General features: G+C 33.7%; 3 protein-coding genes across 3 annotated transcripts in view; 1 reads left to right on the top strand and 2 right to left on the bottom strand.

Annotated features, from left to right (window-relative positions):
* The window catches only part of LOC136806046 (voltage-dependent calcium channel type A subunit alpha-1-like), a 29276-nt gene extending 25777 nt beyond the window's left edge, over positions 1-3499 (bottom strand). The window contains exons 1-6 of the mRNA XM_067062616.1: positions 3355-3499; positions 3003-3107; positions 2372-2511; positions 1590-1696; positions 1175-1345; positions 409-596 (exon numbers count right to left, since the gene is read on the bottom strand). Coding sequence (XP_066918717.1) covers positions 409-596; positions 1175-1345; positions 1590-1696; positions 2372-2511; positions 3003-3107; positions 3355-3471 — 828 coding nt within the window. The 5' untranslated portion in view covers positions 3472-3499. The remainder of the gene's footprint in view (positions 1-408; positions 597-1174; positions 1346-1589; positions 1697-2371; positions 2512-3002; positions 3108-3354) is intronic.
* The window catches only part of LOC136806051 (membrane protein FAM174-like), a 420508-nt gene that overhangs the window by 376840 nt on the left and 28183 nt on the right, over positions 1-15485 (top strand). The gene's annotated exons all lie outside the window — the stretch shown is intronic.
* On the bottom strand, positions 4875-14934 carry LOC136806034 (ZZ-type zinc finger-containing protein 3-like). Its single transcript, XM_067062610.1, has 14 exons — positions 14735-14934; positions 13912-14332; positions 13619-13679; positions 12183-12260; positions 11698-11839; positions 11340-11379; positions 10805-10880; positions 9891-9992; positions 7652-7753; positions 7084-7212; positions 6597-6698; positions 6305-6340; positions 5909-6015; positions 4875-5367 (listed from the first exon to the last, which is right to left on the bottom strand). The coding sequence occupies exons 1-14, from the start codon at positions 14859-14861 to the stop codon at positions 5217-5219; spliced, it is 1674 nt and encodes a 557-aa protein (XP_066918711.1). The 5' UTR covers positions 14862-14934; the 3' UTR covers positions 4875-5216.

Genomic DNA, 15485 nt, shown 5'->3' with positions numbered 1-15485 from the left:
ACTTTTACAAGATCAGGAAACAGCTCGGCTTTGAAGCACGAAATAATTTCACATTAATATTAGCAATTTTCTTAGCCCAGGGTTGCAGAAGCGTAAACATTGTTTCTAAGAGGAGATTGGACTGTTTATAAAAAATGGCAACCGGCAAGGGGGAAATTAGCGCCTTCCCAAAAAAAACCATCATCATTATGTTGCGGCGGCAGACGAAACCATGAAATTAACATCCCTTAAATAAACTTATCTTTGTAAGTGTGTTCTAAGACCCTGTTTTGGCGCTTCTATGTATTGCATTGTGTCTATATCTGAGTATCAAGGAGCCAAGATGTCTTTTTTCGGACTTATTTTTGTTCTATTTGACAAGTTCTTAGTCATCAATACTTATAAGAATGATAAAGAAAGCGATCTCACCCAATACATAGTATCTGTCCACCCTTCACATGTGATACACGTAAAGACAGTCAGACATGCACTGAAAATATTATCGAAATTTGTCACACCAAAATTAGGACCATCCCAGTATCTTTTACATATGCTTCCCTCGGGACATGGACGTCCTGAGCTCCCCTCGGAACATAGTCGACCAGCTTCTATTTGATCTAAAAAGGAAATTGTTTATTCTTGAAACTATTGTACGTAGGTACTAACATTAAATTCAGGACGATTATTCAAGTTAACTTATACAAATATCTCTTTTTTATGTTTCATTTTTATTCCGTATAGTACTGTCAAAACTTTCTTTTCTTGAGGTCGAATTTCAAATCTTTGGTGATAGATGGTAAAAAACGCCGTTCTGGAATTATATTACGTCACACGAATGGGGAGGGGAGTGTGCTTCTGTAGGTAAAAAAACTCAAAATTCGAAAGAAGGTTAGGAAGGCTAGTTGCATGCGCCGTTCTAATTGTGTACATAATATTGTGGTTTTTAAGAAGCGAAACCCTCTTATAATGTTTTCAAGCTATCTGCGTTTAAAATTAAGATCCAGAGGCCAGAATTATAAAAATGTAGCTTTCTATTTTAGCTCGAGTTGATAATAATAGTAGTCGATTGTTTATCTTAAACGAATCAGGATTTAAAAATTCAGCATTTTCTAAAAAGATTTTTTCCACCCTACGTTCTGAAGGTTCTTAACTTGTTCTTACAAGCTAACAAACAAACCTACAACAAACAACTTACATTCTTGAGGAAACGGTTCAGTTGCATTCTTGAAACATGTGTAATGGAATTTTCCGGGTAGAAAAGACAAGAAAATGATGGCGAAAATAACAATTACAAAACCAATGAGTAGAGAAATTTGTAAAAGTGAGGCCATAGATTTGATGATGGCACTCATAACAATTTGTAAACCTGAAATGTAAAAATGAGAATTCACGTATTGGAACCCAATTTATAAGAACATTTAGGCTGAAATCTTACTAAAAAATAAGAACATCTTAATCAGTCCAGGTAACAATTCTTTGATGATTTAATTGATCTCAAAATTTAAGAGCGTCGTTAAGAACATAGCATGTTTTCACACTCGAAAAAAAACTGGCTTGTTGTACTATCAACAGGATCTCAAACAATCTGATGATTTCTTTAGAAAACTCACTTGGTACACCAGAAACAAGTTTCAATGGACGTAACACTCTAGCAGCTTTGATGACTTTCATTGGTCCCGCATTTTCACCCATTCCAACCGACGGTAAACCCAAAATACTATAAGAGAATTATGATAACATAATTATAGTAACGGCAAGATAAGAGCTTTATATTAAGCGTTTTGTCTTATCAAAGATGTGGGTATTTTTTAGATTTTAGAGTGTGTTCTTTTATTCATCGGGTAGGACCTTTCGGAAATCAAGACATCGATATTCTTGCTTTGGAATAGTACACGGTTTATGATTTCTTTATTGACTTGCTAGGGGCTACAAATCAGCATTCTCTACTAAACCGTTTACAAAATCTATAAGGCTTGTATTGTTTGGATTGGTCTTATAATTTGCTCTTAGGTCGTTGCTAAAATTTAGCTTTATGCGTTCTTACAAAGAGAAAAGCATGTATAGTTGTAAAGAAAAACAAGGCTCATTTTAGATATAATCAAACCACCTAGATCATGTATTTGAACATTTCCGTTGTACTGTGTGTCTCAAAAAAAAAGTGGACAAATGTAAAATCCTCAAAACTCATTAAACTTGAATTAGAATAATTGAAATAGGATTACAGTTCAATCAATAGATATTCAGTATCCCAGAAATGATTGAACAGGTTTTTGCGATTGAGATATTTAGTATGTAAGTCATAAAAATCGGCATAAATTATATTATGAGGATTTTACTTTATATAAAAATTTGTCCGCTTTTTTCGGGACATGCTGTTTATAAAAGCATTTACCCTGTAACAACGACAGTGAAATCCAGCAAGTTCCATCCGTTTCGAATGTACGAACCAGCATGTAAAATGAAACCTTGAGTTAGCATTTTGACGCAAGCTTCTCCTATGAAAATGGCCAGCAAATAGACCTCCAAAGCTTCCTGAAAGGATTAAAAACATAAAGAAATGTGAGTAAAGGTAGAGAATCTATCACCATATTTCCCTAACACCCTGCCTGGAAGTGCTTGGGATTCGAACACAGTCCATGGCGGTGCAAGTCTGTGATCGAAACCTTCACAAATACGAATCGGTAGAATGTCAAACGAGCTTCGTAAAGCTCAAATTGCTGATGTAGAACGATAAACTCGGTATACATATACAGAAATGTTAGATCTAGAGATAACCTCTTTTGGGTGATGGTAAGGTCTAAACGGTGGTGATGAGGTGGTTAATACGAAAGGGAGGCTTAAAAGATGAACCTAGCTACTCAATCTAGGCCTAATGAAAAGTTATAGGGTCTGTTAACACGAGGAAGTTCAAAGTAGAAATTAATTGTGTCTTTGAATTGCTTTAAACCCGTAAGGAGTGCACCCAGCCAGACGGTTTGATGAGGCACAACACAATAAAGGGGATATTTAAAACATAGACTTACTATACTATTGTTCAGCTCATTTGTATCGTTGAGTGGTAGTGGAGCACTCATTGCCATCATAATACAGTTCACAACGATGGCAAGTAAAATAAACGAATCGAACAGCTAGAAAATAATAAATAGAACTAAATCAGAAATTACAAGCGCAATAAGATGTAAAAATTTTTAAAGACAAAAATATTAAAAGCATGCCCCTAAAAATCACCCAAAACCTTTATTGCTCATCTAAAAGAGCGCTAAAATGACTCAAAGTCAATCAATATTTACCTCTTATGAAGTCAAAATTTTGGAGACCCAACCCTAACAAAATAATTCGAACAGGGTTTCAAAGCTTCTGAAGAAAATATAATACCTTTGAAGTGGATATTTTGAAAGCGATTTTACGGACAGGGTTTGTTGGACCAAGGACAAGGAAATGGTTTCCTGGGTAGTCCTTTGCATATTGCTCGTACGTCATTGGTTCTGTCATCTTGAATTCTTATTTTCTAACCCCCTGAAGATGAGATGATTAGAAAGTTCTTATTGATCAGGCCCGGCGGAAGTGGAAAGACTGGGGAGACTCCAGCCTCCCCACTTTTGAGCAAATGAGATTTTTTTCTCAAATCGCTAGCGATTTTTATCCCATTGTGAGCCTTCAGCCTCCCCACTTTTATGGTTGTTCCGCCGGGCCTGTTTTTCACAAGCCTTGTCAAAATCTATCACATATTCCCAAATCTAATGTTTTCATAGGTTTAAGTAAAGTTTTGATTTACCCAAATAATACTCGATGAACTAAAAGAATTAGAATTCACTGCATAGGCATTACAATTACGATGTTTCTAAAACTTCTTTTCTCTTATCTTGTTGCTTCGTTGTTTGCTAACAAACCATTTGGCTAATGAAGCTTTTGCTTAATATATATATTTTTTCTATTTTTTTTGTAAAATGCTATACAAGAGAAATTCGAGTACCACAAAACTCATTTTCAGAACGTTCTAAACTTAAAAGAATCTTAATCAAAGAATCTTAATCAAAAAAGAACATTCTCAAGAAAATAGCAAGAAGTCAAAAAAAAGTTTACCACAAAACATCACATCATTCGATATTTCCCTTCATATTAAGAATCTGAACTTCAACCGAAAAAATTATATCCTTATTATGTATTAATGAATCCATCGCATTCACAAGTATTTATTCATTATTAAAAGTTTAACTTATTATGATTCATCATAGAATTGTATTGATTGTGGTGTGAATAGATGATTCGCATATTCAGCATAATGTATTTATTTTAATACTGAAAATTAATGAAACTGGTGAAAAATCATAGCGTGCACGTTTTTTTTATAAGAATATAAGGCTTCGGTAGCCAAAATGTTAAGAATAAGTTAAGAACATTTTAAGGCTTTGTGGACTCAAAAACACCCTATTTCTTAGGAAAATGTTCAGAAATACTCAAAAAATTGCGAAAATAAGAACATGTTAAGAGCATTGTTAGGCTTAAAACTCAACAAGTTAAGAACATCCGAAGGCTTCAAAATTTTTGGATGTTCTTATAAAAAGAAAACGTGTAACTTTCAATTCTTACCTTTAATTTTACTTTATCACAACAAAAAGGAAGCAGGGCCGCCGGTAATGAATGGAAATAGTATGATATAATAGTGACATGTGATTCAAATACTGTCGAAGCTAGACTGGTCCGTTGTCTGCCTCGACTCAACCAAAGATCAATTTTTTGAAGCTAAGGTTGTAATCTTGCATCGACTTTAAGCCGTAGATTGGGAAAGACTTATACCACCCAAGTTAAGCGATGGGGAATAGTAGAAGTCATAACTGTAATATGATTTGAAAAATAGGGCAGACCGATATCTTTAAAGGGAAATTGAAAACGTAATTTACGTAATTGGGGATGTTGTGTCAACTTTTGACCAGTTTTTACAAAAAAAATACTTACAAAATCATTAAAAAACAGTAAAAAACGGCAAATATAGTAAGTCTAAACACGACACGAAAAACAATGGAATTTATGCTCAACGAAAGTCAAAGAAAGTTTCCATTCACATGAGCTTTGCAAAACAATCTAGCAATAAAGTTAATCTGAGCAAATGAATGCCTAGTGAAAGGACAAACCAACCCTACTGCCAAGGAAAAATCTTACGACCAGCCTTCATTCATGTAGGTACAAAATCATCTCTACAATCATCTCTCCCCATGTTCCACCGTGCTACATTTAAATTACGTCGTAGGAACAAAATTAGGGTCCAGATAGTTATACTTAAACTTCTTTTGTTCGAATGTGGTATAACTTTCATCGACAGCAGCTTCAGTTGCTTCATAGATAGGTATCAGTTGATGATCTATAGTGTGCGTGCCATTCTCAAAAGGTCTAGAGGGAAAATAATCAATCATATTTAGACAGGCTATTTATTTACAGTCTGTCAAGGTAATATAATACTTCGGGTACTCGAGTAGTCGGTGGCGACTCAAAGAATTGAGTTACAAGCCGAAGGCTGGAGCTGAATCTTAAAATTATTCCAAAGAAAAGTAATGCTAAGTAAGATTTGCGCCGCATTACGGATGACAAATTGAATTCAGCGCTTTCTTTGTTTTCGCATTTATCATTTTCTTTGGTATGGCCCGGCCAGAGATTGCCGAATGTTCTATCTATCTTTACACTTACGAGCACCGCACCCTATATTTTCAAAACCACTCTGGACTGGACCATGTACTGTCAATGACCTCTTTGAACAGATGGATTTCATCACACTTTTATCAGCATGAAGAAGGTACCCTTAATGCAATGGACATTCTTAAAACTCTTTGGTTAAAATATAGAACCCCTATACGTTTTAGCATCTCGACGTGGGTGTTTGATAATTTGCTCAGAGCGTTAATGAGGACGGATATAGACAAAAAAACATGAATACTTTTGATAACAATTATTGCAGAAGTCCAGCGAGTTTTCTTGATCTTGAGGACAACCAGTGCAATGCCATCTTACACCGACTATAGGGTCTGTACTGCAATTATCACACTAAAAACAACGAAATGTTTTATAAAATCACTCTTATTCTTGTTAAGAAATTGATCTTCAGAGAACCATGGCCGATTGGTTAAGACACTGGGCTTCTGATTGGATGGTTGTGCGTTTAACCCCTATCAGGATCTACGCAGTTAGGTTGCTTCTTACAAAGTCAAGGTAACAGGTCTGGTTTGAAAGATAATTATGGCAGTGGGAGAAGATTTGGAACATAAACTTGAGTTTAAAAAAAATTATTATTTTTGAATAGGATTATAAAAAATAATTTGGAAATTGCAATTACCATGAAACCTCGGTGTATCGTAATACCGGTGGAAGTCTAGAAGCAAAAGAGTAAACAAAAATAAATTTATATAAAAATAAAACTGTACAAAAAATACTTTGAGCTACTATCGTCAGTACCATGCAATATCTCAGCTTTGGGAAAGGTTCATAGAAAAAAGCAAGGTATCTTCCTATAATACCTACAAAATAGAACTTTGCGACTTCAGTTGCCTAAGAAAAGTTCCGAATATTTTTATATATTATATCTATCTGGAAAATGGCCTGCAAAGGATGTAATATACCATACTTACTTGTTCGTTAAAAACTTCTTTATATTTTTTAATGCGTTTCAATTCCATAAGTTCTTTATACTCCGGTGAATCACGAAGCTCTCTTGGAACGTCCTCCTCATCCTACAGAGATATAAAAGAAACGATATTCAAATTCTTAAAGGTCAAGTATGTTTGAAAAGTACGGGGTGTTCGGAAATAAGGAGAAAATCAAAGCAGGTACAAAAATCTTTACGTGACGAAAAATGTTTGGACCTTCTAATTATTTTCAAGCCGTCTAGTAAAATAACACCAATTCATCGAAATTTAAAAAGTAAAACTTTTAGACAAACCAATTTAATTTTAATGGCCTTTTTTAAACTAAGCATATGACACAGCCGTGCCTTCGTGATAGAGTTAGAATACTCTCGAAAATGGGCTTGAGTGTATAAATGTCGATCTCAAAAGAGATGGGAAACATTGCATTCTTTTACGCATAATATGATAAAATAGTTAACAACATTCTTACAGAGACTTCAATATCATCATAAAATACAGAGCTTTGACTAGTGCCCATTTCCCCATCATCTTTCATGAAGACGCTGGGTTGCCATGTTGGAAAGAAGGTTGAACGTCTGTAACTTATCGGGTTGATTTTCTGTAATGTTAAAAATAATGTGCTGGTGCTACTTCGTTAAAAATCAAAGGGAATTAGATTTATTCATGATATATGCACCACTGGAGTCTTCTGAGAACTTTTAAAAATTTTCATCCTGCACGTCACTTAAACAATAGAAAAAGTGACGTATTGGGTGGAACAAAAACAGAAAAATTTCATAATTTTCGTTAAGTCATTGCAGTGGTGAATTGACAATAATTACCAATTATTATGACTTTGTCTTGATTAAGATGCTAATCTTCCTCCTAGAGGTTTGTCACAGAGGGTACATTATTCAAGCCTTATTATTAGATATTCAAGAATCGAATAAAAGGGGAAATTGATATTGTAATTCGTGACATGAGCTATCTTTAAAAACCAGCTTATTAGGATTAATTATAGAAACCAATATGCCGTAGACCCTTTCAAATCAACATACCTTTTTAGTAATATTCATGGAAGCTGATGATGGAGCACGACCAGGTATCGGCAGCTTGGCTTTTGCCAATTTCAAAAAGTATTTTTGTATACGACTGGACACCTTTGACAAAAAAAACAAGTGATACTTTTATGGACCTACCTGGTTATGCATTTAACACATATATAATTGATATCTACGTGAGAATGAACGTTAAACAATCATTCAGAACAAAAATAGTGACGATTTATTAAAATTAGTCGTTTGTTTCTTATAAAGAAAACGTTTAGAAACCAAAATTTCATGCTCTTGAAATATTCTTTCATATTCAAGACTTTGTGAGCATAAAAAACCTCTATCTCATCAAAAAATTGAGTAATTTGGCTAAGAACATTGATGTATGCTTATTAATAGTGATTCTTATAGATAAAGATGCGTTTTTTGAGCTGAAAAGTTTTTTACAAAAATCTGCTTGTCCCATCTTTTACCTACTTTCATGCAAAAAATCAGAAAAAAATCAATGATCCAATTTTTAACAAAGTCCAAAAAACCCGCTTTTTAGCCGGTATTTTGGCCCAAATTTGCCTATAAACATTTTTTTTCGAAAATCGGGCTCAGTCACATTCGAGGGTTTATAGTTATGCATCTTTGTGCAAAAAATCATCAAGAATGAAAGAGCCAATCTCGAGAAAAGCTAATGCCTAGGTAATTGATAATGTGCTTATAAAAAAATATCGAATTTGGCCAGTTTTTCTATAAAACACGCCAAGCAACCAAAATTTTATGTCTAAACACACATATGCTTCAAAAGTAAGCCCTCGTGAGCAAAAAAAAACATCTATCTCATAAAAAAATTGAGTAATTTGACTAAGAACATTAATGTATGTTTATTAATAGTGATTCTTATAGATAAACATGCGCTTTTTGAGCCAACAAATCTTTTTGCAAAAATCTCCCTGAGCCATCTTTTACCTATGATGGTACCCTACTTCCATGCAAAAAATCAGAAAAAATCAATGATCCAATTTTTCACAAAGTCCAAATAACCCGCTTTTTAGCCGTTTTTTGGCCCAAATTTGCCTAAAAACACTTTTTTTCTTTCGAAAATTGGGATCCGTCACATTCGAGGGTTTATAGTTATGCATCTTTGTGCAAAAAGTCTTAAAGAATGAAAGAGCCAATCTCGAGAAAAGCTAATACCTAAGTAATTGATAATGTGCTTATAAAAAAATATTGAACTTGGCCAGTTTTTCTATAAAAACACGCCAAGCAACCAAAATTTCATGTCTAAACACACATATTCTTCAAAAGTAAGCCTTCATGGGCAAAAAAAAACTTCTATCTCATAAAGAAATTGAGTAATTTGACTAAGAACATTGATGTATGCTTATTAATAGTGATTCTTATAGATAAACATGCGTTTTTTAAGCCAAATAAATTTTTTTGAAAAAATCTGCTTGAGCCATCTTTTACCTATGATGTTACCCTACTTTCATGCAAAAAATCAAAAAAATTTAATGATCCAATTTTTCACAAAGTCAAAAAAACCCGTTTTTTAGCCGTTTTTTGGCCCAAATTTGCCCAAAAAAATTTGTTTTCGAAAATCGGGCTCCGTCACATTTTGGCCACCACCGTTTTGCACCTTTGTACCAAAAATCAAATGATTCCTATGATTCAATCTCGAGAAAAGCTGGTAACGAACGGACGGACGGACAGAGGTGAATTTATAGGACCTTCACCCCACCGGGGTAGGTCCAAAAAAACTATGAACAGTTTTGAAATTAAATCAAGATTGTTCTCCAAGATAAGTATTACTGACGTTAGTCTATTATTAAATAAAGCAAATTCTAAGAACATTGATTCGTACTGAAGCCCATCCGCTTTTATGTGTAGACTTTCTTTTGCTACCAAGTGGAAACCACTTTCGGGGAAAAAGCCCAATGACGCTGACAAGGTCAAGCATGCTCGGAAATTGAAAAAGGTACCCCTTAGAATCCCATCAAAAGTTTTGACTTTCGGATACTCAATGGTAGCAAATAGACCTTTTCATAAATTACGTCACGAATATCAATTGCCTCGTTTTCAAACAGTTAGCATGGTGATTATGTCCCTTGAGACATTAAATTATCTTTTTATGAAAAGAAAGTAGTTTCAATAAAATCCGCTGGAGTTGATCACCATGACAATAATTTCTAAACGAGGCAAGTGATGTTCGTGACGTAATTTATGAAAAGGTCTATTGCTAAAGATATTCCATTACTTGTTGGGCTGTTCTGGTACCCAGCCCTTTGGCGATTTTCTCCCATCTTCTTGCTTCGACCTCCTCCGGTGGGTACATCACCAGAAGTTTCTCCAATTTTTCCTGTGAAAATAAAAGACCAAGAATGGAATATTATATTTCTTCCTCAAATCTTGCAGACTTTTATAAAATTAAAGGAAGGGTTTTAACAGCGATACCGTTAATAACATCGCAAGAATAATTTTTTTTCATACGTCAATAAAAAAAAATGTCAAAAAAGGCGTTTGACATTTTAAGTTTTTGAACACAACTTTTATACCAATGAAGTAAAATCAAAAAGTAACACAACAAATTTTAAGCTAGGCTTTCCTCGGGGGGGGGGGGGGGTTCATGGGTTCATGGTTGGCGGAGGAGCGGAATCGGCCCTTTTTTTGGACGGAGTGGCGGAATTTGGCGAAAATTTAGACGGAATTACGGAAATTGGGTTCTCTGACGGAGACGGAAAATTAGACAATTTTAGTGCGGAAAAGCGGAATTTAGCAAAAAAATTGGCGGAATTTCGGAATTGGTAAAAGATATTCAAAATTTGCGGAATTTTTGACAAAAATATTGAATTTCAAAGGAATTTTCGGTGACGGAATTTTGGTTCAATTTAAGACGGTTTGACGGAAATTGGAGAAAAAATTGACGGAATTGCGGAATCGGGTACCCCCTGAAACCCCCCCCCTCTCAATAATTCCGAAACAATCTTTGAAAAATTTTTATACTACTGCCTGCAATATTAAGTCAAAGAGGGTAACTTATTTCTAGCACACCCGGTAGAAGGAAAGGTTAAATTTCGATCATAGAGTGACTGTCATGTTTCATATTATTGGGAAAATTGTGAAAATGAAAGTAAAGAAACAGCAACTTGTGACACCATTTTAAAGTGATACCTGTTCTTCAACAGACCACTTTTGATTGAAAGTTGCAGTCTTCTCATTGCTTCTTACTGCTTTGTCTTGGCTATTACTAAATAAAAATCATAATAGTTATACTTGCTCTAGTTCGTTTATGTACTAAAGATTTTTCAGGTAGGTATCACCAGTTCGACTGGGGAGCTTAGTAAGATTTCTAGCAATTTCATGTTTATGATTTAGCCTTATCAGTCCAACAACTGTTACTCTAGTCTACACAATAGACAACTCCAGGCTTTTAGGCCTTAGTCTTGGTCTAAAGGTACTGATATAGGCGGCCACTAGTGACCTCCACCGGGAATTCATCTAAAATGTATCCGGAGAAATTCAATATTCAAAATAAGAGCAGTGCACATAATCCCGAGGAGTAGTAGTTCTACGCTCGAAACGAAGGAAAATATGACGTAGCCAACTGTTATTCTAAACAAAATGCTTTTCGATATACCAGATGTATGAATATAGAATTTAAAAGTTTTTGAAATGGTATTAATAAAGAAATCAAATAAATGCAAACCTTGACATATCATCAAATATATCTAATTCATTGAATTCATCTGCAAAGAAGAACAAAACATCAAATTATTATTAAATTATTATCAAACCAGAGTTCCGACCTGAGTACCCAGTTAATTATGACCTGCTCTAAATCATATAATTTATATTCGAACAACAAGAAAGGTTTGATAATCCTCTCATGTGTTTTTAGAAAAATCATGAGCGAAAGGATTTTCACAAACGACGACAACGTGTTGGTTGAAAGTCGAAGAAATTAATTATTGTTTCAGGACTCAGGATGTGCGGTCTGAGTTTCAAGCAATCACATTTTTAACAGTGGTGAGGAAAAGTACCAAATCATTCATAAAATACACTACCGAAAGGGTCAGTTTCTTTGGAAGAATTGCGTGTTGTAATCTGTGGTAATATCGTTTCATTTGAATATGCAGTTAAGTAATGCAACCAGTTAATCTCTGGTGTCTTTGCAACTTGTTGACGCTTCGGAAACTCTGGTGCAGTCTAAATGAGAATGACGATGATACAAACGAAGTGTTACTTTAATAGATAAAGTAAACTTCTCATGAACTCCTCTGGAAATCAATTACCATAGCAATATTTTGAAAAGGAAATAAGCGTTGATCGTGGTGAAATTTATGCTCTTATAAAACTAATTTCTATTTATAAAACAAATATTTATAATGTCACAAGCTCAAGGAAAATAATCACCATGGTAATCGTTTGAATAAGAGGTAAGTGATGGTCGTGACATAATTGGTAAAAAGGTCTATTGTTTAAAAAATCTAGACCTACGAAGATAGCCACTGATGATTCTGTAAAACAGATTTTTAAAATGTAAAAATACTTTTTCTTGAATCTTTTTCACAAAATCTAGTGGATCAGCCAAAGCCATTTCTTTCAATCGATTTAATTCTTCATAGTCCTACAACAGTAAACGAGACAAAAGCACTAATAATGTTCACAAAATAAATCATCTTTATTGGCGTACTAAAAAATGAATGCACCCAGGGGGGGGTCAAGCAGTTAGTACAAGACATCATGCCGGTTAGTACCGTGGTGGTATACCTACAAAATTTTCAAAAATCAGTTAGTACTTGATGGTACTAAGTGACTGCTAGGGTGGTGTCAAGTAAAAAATCTAGGAAAACAGTTAGTACAAATGAATACTAAGTGCTACTTTTTTACCTTTTCTAGAAAAATATTAAAAATAAATACTAAAAGCAATCAGGGAAATCCCCCTCCATAAGAGAAATCAAAGAACCTAAGACATTTAAGTCTTCCCCTTTGGAGTTTGTTTGGTATTACCCTTTAGTTAAACACTATATCAGGGGAATTTTATAAAAACCCGTTTTTATTAAGTTTAGAACTTTCAATCCATGGATGGTTTTCCAAAAACTAAGAAGTTGATTGCATAATCCTAAGGATGCCTACAATTTTAAAATCCAAGACACAATTATTTTGGTTTTACTTTTTTCTTTTAGTTTTACGGCGTGTATGGGAGTTCATATATTTTGAAATCGTATAATGTAGTTTATAAAACAATTTATATGAAACTTACAAAAAGTAATGACGCTGAAATTGTCCTTTTTTTTATCTGTTATTTGATAAGCTAAGTTAAATCTGTAGAACATTGAAGCTACTATTTTCTTGACTTAGATCAATTTTGAAATTGTAAAAGTTCGTAATCTTGTTCTTTATAAATCATGAAAAAGTATTTTTTTCTGCCTTGATTGAACGCTACATATTATGTTTATGTTTTTGGTTTACGGTGTTTCATTATTGTATCAATTGAGAAGTACTTCGTTATTTGAAACTCTTGTACATATATCGCTGTACAGCGTTGTGTTTAAAATAAAATTTTTGATTCATTTTAATTCATCATACCAAATCAATAACTGTTTCAAAACAATTTTGGGAACATGGTTTGACAAAAAGTAAATATCACACTCTCGTTTGATAGGTTTTAAGGGGTGGTCCTTAGTGAATTTCCTTTGAAATCACTTAGTATATTTCATACTAACTGTCAAAGGGTGGTGGTGTGGCCTCTTTCCTCCAAAGAATCACTTAGTAGGCATGATGTCTTGTACTAACTGCTTGACCCCCCCCTGATGCACCTAAGATTGTTGGTTGTTTGGTTAGATTTCAGGGACCGGTAATAAGCTGATGATAAAATATAAAAATTGTAAGAGTCAAAATAGTCTCTTCATTGTCTAAAAACTTTCTCAATTCACGATTGTAACGGCATTTTTTCATAAATTACCATTTTCATTAACGAAATACCTTTACAGCTTGAACTCTTTGAGCTTCTAATACCGTCAATGTTTTCAATAGTTTTTGGTAGCTGTAGAGAATTGAATGAAAGTATAAGAAACACAAATTATAAATAACACAAAAAAAACAACAAACAACCTCAAAATCATTGGGTGAAAATCCAAAATCCATTTGAGAGGACGGAGAGGACCCTCACTAAAATCTCTATCGAAAAAAAATAACCAACCCTATTTTCTATAAAAACCCTACCACTATTCGCAGACTACAGGCCTGGGAATCAGACAATAGACATGCAGACTTACTCTCTGTTATTCTTCATAGCTAGTTGAATACTTTCCATTGGGAATTGTTTGAATTCATTAGAAACACCAGCATCCATCAAATCATCTTCATAATTCTCCAGAGATGACGTTGACACAAATCCTTCATTGATTGAATTTATACTTTCCTCATAATTCCTCTTCTTTTTTGTAGGGATTTTCACTTCAGATGGTGCTTGAGTTTCTGTGATTAGCTTCTTATCTATCTTGATGACAAGAGGTGGTACCTTTTTATCAGGCTCAGTACCATTATCAGTGTCTTTCTTGGACGATGAATCTTGGGATTTTTTATCCGTTGATGTTTTTCGGTATTTCTCTTGCTTCTTAGCCTGCTTCTCTTTGGCGATTTGTTCTGCTTTTGATTTGGTAAGTAGATCTTTGTCTGTTAGTGGTACAACTTGCTCTGTAAGTTTAAATGTTTGCTTTAAGCATTATGCATACTTTTTTGTTACCCTGACATGGTTTTTCATATATTCGCAAGAATAGTGCTCATATAGAGGAAACGCACTTCATGGAACTATAAATAACTGAGAATTAGACTTGATATAGACATTTTTTATGCATAGATTAAAGTTTCAGCAAGAATCTTATTTCAAGCTGATGTTAATAAAGCTAAATTTGACGGTGTGTTTATAATTCTTCGTCGGAAAAATTCAGTTCAGAACAATAAATGATGGCAAAACAATTAATGTAGTGAGAATTAAACTTTATCTTCTCCTGAAACAGTTTAGTATATATGGTTCTCTTTAAAGAAACTTAGATTTACACTACTTTATAAAAAGAGAAAAATAGAAAAAGTTGGTACCTATATTATCTGAGGTATCAGTTTCGATGTATGTTTCAGCAGCAACGACAGTCAATCCAGTGTGTAAACAATTGTCATCCTCAACAGTACAAACGTCGATGTCAGAATTGTCCGAGTCTGTTGTCATGTTTTACGCTGTACGTTGTTATTGTAGTATTTAGTTTTAGTTTAGTATTTCTTTTGTATGAAGTTATCTAAAAATGAAACAAAACAGTTAAGCATTCCATTCAAATTTTGTCATTGGACTGGAACAAAGTAATCGATTAACATTATCATTATTCGATAAACGTTTTACATATTGGTCTATTTTTCTTTATTAGCTTTTCACTTCGTATTTAGTAGAGAAAAAAAAACTGCTATCGGCTCATTGAGATGCCAAGCCCTTATTGTATACCAAATTAAGACATTTCAGTTAAATTGAAAGGTTTTCTATAAATTGAACATCTGTCATACAGATAATTCTAGTCCGACGAAAATATAATTTTCAATGCAAACGTTTTAAGTTCTATTAAATTCAATCATATCACTCATTTCACAATAATTTTGATACAAACTTGGGTAAATATTATGCAAAAAAAAATATGATTTGCAGGGTATGATACAATGTGTATATAAGAAATTGTATAATTCATTTAAATAAAGTTTTTATATACTAATTAAGATTTTACGAAAAATGCTGATTTTCATTATAGTAATCTAAATACTAATTTCAATCACAATATTTATAATTTCGTAAACAATAAACCAAAGA

The sequence above is a fragment of the Clytia hemisphaerica genome, unplaced genomic scaffold (genome assembly GCF_902728285.1).
Source record: "Clytia hemisphaerica strain Z4C2 unplaced genomic scaffold, Clytia hemisphaerica genome assembly, whole genome shotgun sequence".
Classification (NCBI taxonomy): domain Eukaryota; kingdom Metazoa; phylum Cnidaria; class Hydrozoa; order Leptothecata; family Clytiidae; genus Clytia; species Clytia hemisphaerica.
The sequence above is the reverse complement of the archived record's forward strand: the minus strand, read 5'-3'. Positions and strand labels throughout refer to the sequence as shown.